Source organism: Patagioenas fasciata, chromosome 1 (genome assembly GCF_037038585.1).
Source record: "Patagioenas fasciata isolate bPatFas1 chromosome 1, bPatFas1.hap1, whole genome shotgun sequence".
NCBI classification, from domain to species: domain Eukaryota; kingdom Metazoa; phylum Chordata; class Aves; order Columbiformes; family Columbidae; genus Patagioenas; species Patagioenas fasciata.
Window position 1 is genome coordinate 136,469,533 of NC_092520.1, and position 8,631 is coordinate 136,478,163.

At 34.6% G+C, this 8,631-nt stretch overlaps 1 protein-coding gene across 2 annotated transcripts in view; it reads left to right on the forward strand.

Moving 5' to 3' along the window:
- AEBP2 (AE binding protein 2) overlaps nt 1-3,179 on the forward strand; it is a 49,072-nt gene extending 45,893 nt beyond the window's left edge. For both annotated transcript variants that reach the window (XM_065858124.2, XM_065858133.2), the window contains one exon: nt 1,088-3,179. Coding sequence is in view for 1 of the 2 variants with exons in the window: in XM_065858133.2 (XP_065714205.2) it covers nt 1,088-1,118 (31 nt within the window). In the remaining variant the exon portion in view is untranslated. The remainder of the gene's footprint in view (nt 1-1,087) is intronic.
- The last annotated feature ends 5,452 nt before the right edge of the window (nt 3,180-8,631 follow it).

Here is an 8,631-nt window from a genome sequence, read left to right on the forward strand (position 1 = left end):
CTTGTTACTTATAATTTCCTGCCCTCTCCCCCCAGCCCCCCCCCCTTCTTTATTGCTGTGCTCACATAATTGTTAATACCCACAGGTCTGTGTGTGTACAGTTTTTAAAGGTGATCTGAAATGCTTAATTCACTCTTCAGTTTTCGGACATCCAAAGATACATGTTTATGGGCTTATATTAAAAATCCATGAAAATGGGTCCAAAAAGAAGTGTGTTTTTCTGCCATAAGTTCAGTGTTCCTGTGTTTCTTCCTTAACATCCAGTGACCTCATGTTTAAAGGAGACACTAGAACACTTATCTGAGGTCTCAGTATGTGATAAGCCTTTCAGTTCACCTTTAATATTCAGTGTATTTCACTAATCAAATGAATGAAAACTTGATTTACGATATCAAAATAAATCATCATACTATATCTGCTGTCTTTGTAAATGTAAGTATGTAAAATACTTACTTTATTGTATGAGTTACTGATGTTAACAGTAGGTCATAAAGATGTTATGAGGAAATTGGATTGCATGTTTTAAAACTGCTTAACACAATGACTGTTTTATAATCTAATGTAGTTGTTAATCATCTTTATATTGGTTACCTTTGCAGAACTTGATAGTTTGATTTGAAAAGAAAAACCAACCTTTTAAAATAAAAAATGTAATGATTCTTGGGATTAAGTCCTTGGAGAAAACTGAGCAACCCTTTCTGCATCTCCCAAATAAAATTAAGGTCCCCTCACATAATGTGGTGCTAGATTTCTAGCAATATAGATCAGTGTGATTAAAAAGAGCTTTGGGACCACCTGTGGGAGATCAAAGAAATAAAGCTGAAGACCAGAATTCTTCAACAGAAAAAAGTGGTTAAGGGAGTTCAGTGGCAGCTGTTAATGTCATGCTAAAATAATGACTCCAGTAGAAAGTCTGAAATAATTATCTGATAAGTACAGTAATACGGTATCATCTAAAATGGCTTTTACTTTCAATCAAATTAAATGAAAGTAGATTTTATATTGTTGTGATTACATAGTATATTCTAGCTGACTTGAATGTACACCTCAGTGTATTTATGTAAAGCTGTACTATCTTCTTTTACAGAACAATGCCCCAGAAGAGGTTGAAGAGGTAAAAACCAAGAAAGTGGGGACACCTGCAGTCTTAGTCACTGACAATGGATTTAGAAATAAAGTTGCACATTAGTCAAATCCCATCCTTTTTTTTTCTTAGATAAATATTTATGCGTAGTGTAAACATTCTGTGAATGAAGTTGATGCTTCCGTGGAATATATTAATATATTACTGTATATCCACATTTTCATGGAATGGTACAGTGGGAGACTGAGCAAACACTCTTCTGGCAACTTAGTGGAACAACTAAAAGGCTTTGCATGCTTGCTTCTTTAAGCTGCTTTTTTCTTTAGTGAATACAGTAGTCTATATTTGATGAAAAGAAAAAGTAACCATCACCATTTACTCACAATTCCCAGGAGAACTATTAACAAGCTATTAGACTTCTTGTCAATGTTAACTAAATGTAACACATGCCAGACAATAAAACAGCTACCAAGGGATTATCCTGTTGCCCTTTGAGTATGGTGGATAGTAATCATTCGTAATTTGTAATCTCGTGTCCTTTTGCAGATCCCTAAAATATGTTGGATTATAATGTTTAAGCAAATGTTGATGGAATGCTTGTCTTTTCCAGTCAACTATGAATACATATAGTACGGTTTAAAGACATTAAGAGTGTTGCAGTATGTCTGACCCCCTTTTCAGGAGTAGTATAGTATGTTAATGAGATCTGCTTTTATGTGATCCGTATCAATGGACGGTTTTTGAAAAACCTCTACTTAAGCAGTTATTATTATTGGTGTTTTATTTTATTTTTTTGACCCTTTAGGATCCCCATTCACTTGTAAAGTATACTTTTTTTATTTGGCGTAATGTTTTCTAGATGTAAAGAAAATGGTATTTTTTAAAAAAAGTAATCTAGAAAATCAATCCTTTATGCACCAAAGTTGGCTTTGAAAAGGAAAGTTAAATCATTTTCTTGCTTAATAAGCAAGAAGCCATGGATTTTTTTAACTGACAAATAGAAATGTGTCTAACCTGTTAGTCTTTGTATGGAGACAAAAATGTTGCATATAGATAATAGGACATTGCTTGTAAATATTTCAGCAGATTTGTAATATATTTTTATATTATGAAATGTACTGTAGATGTTTTTCTAGAGGCATGAAAGTTAAAGTGTATATATTATGGTAGAAATAATATTGAAGGATATTGTAATTCACTAGTGCTGCCAGAAGAATTGTTTAAAAAAGCACCTTCCTTAACAATAAAAAAAACTTTCTTTTACATACCTAAGGGACTATATACTACTGTTGTTATCTGTTGTAAGAACAAAAATACGTTGAACATCCTTCCCAGAAATCTTAGAGGGATGAATAGTACCCATAATTAATTCATGGCACTCCTTTCTAATAGTGAACATGAAATTAGTTTTTTCCTTACTATTGGAAGGAACTAATATGTAAAATTTGTATGGATATATGCAGTCAAACTGCAGAGTTAGTCCTCCTTATTGGGGAGGAATTTACTACAGTGAAACTAATAACCAGCAGTTTTTACACTAAATTTTTATTAAATAGAATAAAACTTAAAGTAACCCTTTGGTTGCAGAAGTGAGCATATCCTAATAGACAGATGCATTCTGCATTGGTACTGACACGAGAGTCTTGCTTAGCAACAGTGGGTTAAAAATGTTACTTATATACACAAAAAAATCTTATGAAACAAAATGAAGTGCAGATTAAAAGCACCACTAATATAAGATGTTCTGGAATGGCTGTTTAATAAGGGTATTATTCATGAAATCTGTAGTGATGTGACTTTATTTTTGAAAAAATGCAGTGTTTTGGTTTTTTGGTTTTGTTTTGGTTTTTTGCTTGAGCACTTCACCTACTGCTTTTTCTGTACCTATAAAGTAATCCGTAATCTTTGTTTCTTTTTTGAATTTGTTATAAAATTGCCAAATAGAAGTGTTTCAGATATAGTTTGTATTTGTATTTTTTTAATTTTATTGCTTCATGAGTTCATGTAAGTCATTTATAATTGACAGATGATTGTAGACCTTGCCTGAGTATTTTTTCTAATAAAACAAAGCAAACAAACCTCATTAGCTTCAAAATTGTAAGATTTCAATGAACTTTTCAAAGATAAATATAAAAATATAATTGTTTTTCCTGTAAGTAGTAACATGCATACCTTTACACAATTGGGAATTAATGGATTCAAGTCATGTTCATGTAAACTGTGACTTTCTTTTTTGGGTTTGAGAAAAGTATTATCTCATACTCTAATGGTACAGCTTCTGCTTTGGAAGGAAAAATCAGTTGAAATTCAAAATGTGTGAACAAATGGATTCATTGGAATTAACTAAACTTTCCATAGCAGTCAAAAGGTAAGTTGATTTTTGGTGGGGTTTTTTTACCTCAGAATTATCAAAGAGAAGAGCTAAAAGTTTTTATGCTTGAAAGTTATTTAGATTTACAAATTATGCAATTATTAAGTGGTGTTCTATGTTTCAAATGACAGTCATGTCCCTCTAAAGCTCTGCTTCTGTTTTTATGTGTATCCCCAGATGAAATCCAGTTTTGTTAGAGTACCAGATACATGGAACTGGCACTTCATGCTGGGAGACTTTGATCATTTTGTTCTGAATAAAAATCCTATTGCTCTTACTGTTATTCTTGACAAGTGTTAGTGAAATAGTTGGCCCCTCCTTTTTAGAGTAGGTCTGTGTGCCTTCTTTTGGGATGTAACATAGAGGTTTCCTCTTGTCTTTCTCAAGAACATTTTTTTTTATTAACAGATTATTCCAAATACCTACAGAATGCATTCCCTACCAGCTGAAGTGTTTGTTTTCTTTGTAGAGAAATTTCACCAAGACAAACCTATAGTTATTATACTCTTTGCAGTTCTGTTTCCGGACTGCTTTGAGTAACTTTATAAATATCCTAAACGTATACTTTTTTTGCTTAGTTGTTCTGTATTATCTTGAACACATTGCAGAAGGTGAGCAAATGAAAATGGCTGATTTTACAGTTCAAGCTGAATCATGGCAAAACACGATGGACTGTGTACTCCACAAGGAGAGGCTGAGGGAGCTGCACAAGTTTAGCCTGGAAAAAGAAGGGTTTTGAGGAACTGAACAGCAGCCTTCCAGTACATAAGAAGTTACCAGGAAGGTGGAACCAAGGTCACTTAAGACTTCACAGCAATAGAACAAAAGTCAGTGGTCATAGATTGAAATGGGAGATGATGAAAGTCAAGTGTTGGAACAGATTACTCCCAGAGATCCTAGAAGTCTCTGTCCTTGACAGTTTTCAAGATCAAGACAAAGCCCTGAACAAACTGAACTGGATTCAGTTGTGTTAGTGTTGCTCTGGCAGTAAATTCGATCTGGGGCTGTAGTCTATGTTTGTTTTCTCCCACTATGTGCCTGAACTACAGTGATAATGTTACCTTAAGGTGGATAGTGATGCTTGAGCATGTGGATCAGAAAGGGCAAGGGATGGAATGTTTACTCCCTTGCTGTCAGGTGACACCAGCAAGGGTTTTCAGAAATCTCAAATGTGGTTGTGGGTGTCTTGGATTATGTTTACTTCTGGGATACCTTTAAGGAGGAAATGCTGTATCAAGCTTCTTGAAAGTTGAACTTTTCAGAAGTTGCAGTGCACCTAAACATTGGTGCCCAAAATCTCTAGTCCTTTTGGAATGCGTTGGCTTGAATTTTACAGTTTTCTAAAGCTGAGTACAACAGGATTTTTGAGTGAGGAGTGCTGTTTTGGGAATGACGAACATCTACGACTTTTGCTTAAGTGGATGGAAATCCTTCTCCTAGCATTTGGGTAGTGTCCAACTGATTGTTTTTTACTAGATACCGTTCCCTCTGGTAAAGCATTTTAATAGATGAAGCAGAAACTCAGAAACTCTTTTCTAATACTTTTCTTGCATATAAATGTATCTGAACTTACTGTAATTTTTCAGATTTTGGCCAAACTGCATAATATGCAACACTTTTTTTTTTTTTTTTTTTTTTTTTTTTACCTCTGTATTCTGTTAAGTAATTACATCAGTAGTTCCTGGTTTAAATTACGTATTACATTTGGGCTGGCTTCATTTGGTAACAAATAGGTGAATTATGTATAAATCTGTGTGATTTTTAATAATAGGAATTTAAGTGGTTGATTTCACTTTCTGCTTTTCAGTGCAACAGGTGAATTGATTATCATTAAGAAAAGTCTTAATACTTCAATCTGAAATTGATGATGTATCTTCACTTAATGCTTTCTTGCCTTGACACTTTAAACTTGCATGTGAACCTCTCATAAGTACTTCTCTTGTCACCTTAATGCATGACAAGTACAACAGGAAAAAAAGTCATCAGGCAAATTGGCTTTTAAAAAAGCACCTGAACCTATGGTTTGTTTCAGTCATTTTCTGTAAGTTGTTAAGTAGATGTTGTGTGAATGGCTCCTATATGTACATGGCTCTGGAAATAAAATGTCCAGTTTGATCCCTAAAACAAGTATTGTAAATAAAACATTGAAGCAACAGAAGATGGTTTCAACATCCCTTGGGTTTTCTTAGTAAAGGTACCCTTAGCTCTGTTAGTTATCCTGGTGTTTACTTACTCCAAGCAAAGAATACTCTCTGGTGAGCTATGTTGCTTCAACTTGAAATAACAATTTTCAAATTATGTATTTTAGGGAGGGAAATCCCTGCCTGCACTGTTTCGAGTAATACAATAGAAAAAATATTTTAATATCAAGAATATATATTTGTTCATGCCTTTTCAAGAAGACCTCTTTTTCTAAAACTCTTGTGTGCTTGCAGTTATATAAACCAAGTTGAGAATAAAAGAATGACTGCTCATTTTAATACAACTGTAGTCGCCCAGTGCTTGTAATGAGAAGAACTAGGTATAAATACTAGAGGTGAAGCTCTCAAAGTATACTTATAATAATTATCATCAGAGTGCAGAAGGGCTTCACTATTGTAATCTCTATTACAATATTTTTTCTAATGTAGGTTGAACTAAAATTAGACCAACAATAAAATCTCATACTCAGGGAAGATGAGGGTTTTTTTCTACCATCTATTCTGCTGTGTTTTCCTGAATATAGCTGACAAACTAGAAAAAAAAAAATAGGTATGCTGGCAAATCTCAGGTTATCTCCTGAGGCAGGGGAAACCCAGGGATAAGTAGTGTGTGTTTAAAGCAGAACTTTGTTTCCAGTAGAACAGGAGCTCTGAATTCACTCTTTCCAGGTAAGAAACTGGTGATGAACATCGACCAGTGTTGCAACCTGTATTGTTGGGTGACTGGAAATGGCAATACTGAGAATTTGCTTGCTTACTGTATTACAGCAACTGGCCTTAATAGTGAAAAATTCTCCATAGACTGTATGTCCAGGTGTCTTAATTTTTATAGTACAATATATATCTCTGTACAGTAATCTGTGATGTATGTTTGGATTTTGATGTAGTTTTATCAAAATCCTGTGTAATCACTGTTTTGTATTTTTCTTCATTTTAATGAAATGTATAGTTGGAATACTGTTTTCTGCCTCTTAAGGCTTTGTAATGCTTAAAATCTAACCAACTTGCTTGTCTTTTCTGTCCAGGACTTCCCATGCTAATCCATTTACACTACATTATGGCACACAGTAGTACAAGTACAGAGGTGGACCAAATTTGTGAAGTTCCACATGTACCCATAATTCTTGTGTGCCCTGATTTTTTTGAAAACCTGTCTTGCAACCTCATCTTACAGTACTTATATCTGTAATTTCTTAAATTATTTAAAAATACATAGTGATTCCAGTATAGAGCATCTTACCACCATTTTCAGGGGTGAGAGCAGAATTGGGAGTTACCTGTTGGTATCCACAAGGCTCAGTGTGGCAGCTGCAGATGTCGTCTTTCATGCAGACTTGAAACAGGAAGGGTAGGAGGAGATGCTATTTGTGAGTGTGTAGATGTTGAAGATTGAGAGGTAGTAATGCTGTGCTCAGTTCTAGGCTGGAAGCAACTGTGATATAGATCTCTCTTTAAGGTTTTATGCTTAATTGTTTTTCTTTCCTGTTTTCTAATATTTTTAGGCAAAAAGAGAAGCAGTGTTCTGGTCTAGTGCTACTTTGCTGTCAACTTTACATCAAGTTTCTCATATTTGTATAATTTTCTCTCCTACATACATATTTGAACTCCTATCTCTATTTTCTAGAGAAAAGTTAAAGTTGAGATGTGCTTGATGTCACAATGTAAAGCTTAAAAGTTAGGTGTAAAGAGATGAAAATTGCATTGATCGCATACTAAAAGTGGGCTATTTGTTGACAGTTATGGGTCAATTCAACTCTTACAGTTGTTTGTGAAGGTTAATATGCTGTGATTTCTGCTGCTTTATTTGTTTTTTACTAATTCTAAAAATGGCCCTTTTCACTTTTGTAAATCCTCCTTGATAGTAGAGCAACAAATAGTAAGTAATATGATAAATCTGTTTACTTTGTCTCAGATGAGAGATGTTTGCTGAGCAGCCTGCCCTGGCTTGGCTTCCTTACAGGAAATTGGAGTACTGTCTACTGAATGCCATTCAAAAGTTTTGTCAAATTTTAATATAATTTCGTCTTAGTACTTCGCCTGTGTTTCTAGTCTCAGTGGAGGATATAAGATCCCCTCATACATTTACCGTGAAGAACTGTCTCTGATTTGAGACACAGTAGCCAGTCTGACTAAAAAAGTGGAGCAAGAAAATGTAGAGTCGATGATGGGTTACTGTGGTGGGATGGGTTTCTGGTGGTGTGAAGTTTTGTTTGTTTTGCTGGTTGTGGTTTGTGTGGTTTTTTATTTACTTGAAAGTGTGTGGTTGCATTGTTTCTGAGGAGAATGTTACTATGGAGAGAGGTGAATCTAAACAGAAATGTTTCTCCAATACTTGCTTCTAAGAACAGCTACTTTCAACAATATTCAGCAAAATGCATGAAGGACATTTCACCGTAAGTTCCAAAGGGACTTACGGAATACTGGAATACTAGTAATGCACAAAAACTTGACAGTCAAAAGCTAATTCCATAATAGTACTAGATGTTTAATGCTGCTGACCAAACTCCGAGATCTCCTTTATCTGAATGTCATTATTCTGTCGTGTTTTTTGACTTGTTGCATCATGTTATGTCTAAGGTCACAGAGATTTGTGTGGGCATATGGAGTCTGACCAGTGCCTTGTTGACTCTAGGAGGACTTCAGTATGGATACTTTGTCTACCTCAGTTCAAATCTTCTGAAACCCAGATTGTGAAATGGGGAGGAATGGAACATGATGTTGCTTATGGTTAATTTAAGCCAGAAAGCTCAACATGAACCACTTAAACGTGTCTAGGCACTGAAATATATGTTTGGATTTACATAATTTCAAGGCCAAAAAATTAGTAAATGTGTTGTTTTGGGAGCAAAGCATTGGAATGTGAGATTAAAGACTGCCCTTAGGCAATAAAGGCATTTTAAACAGTTTTAAACAGTTTGCAGCTTTTACATTCTAGTGAATATGAGGCAGGGGCTTGGACCCTACTTGCTTTTCCT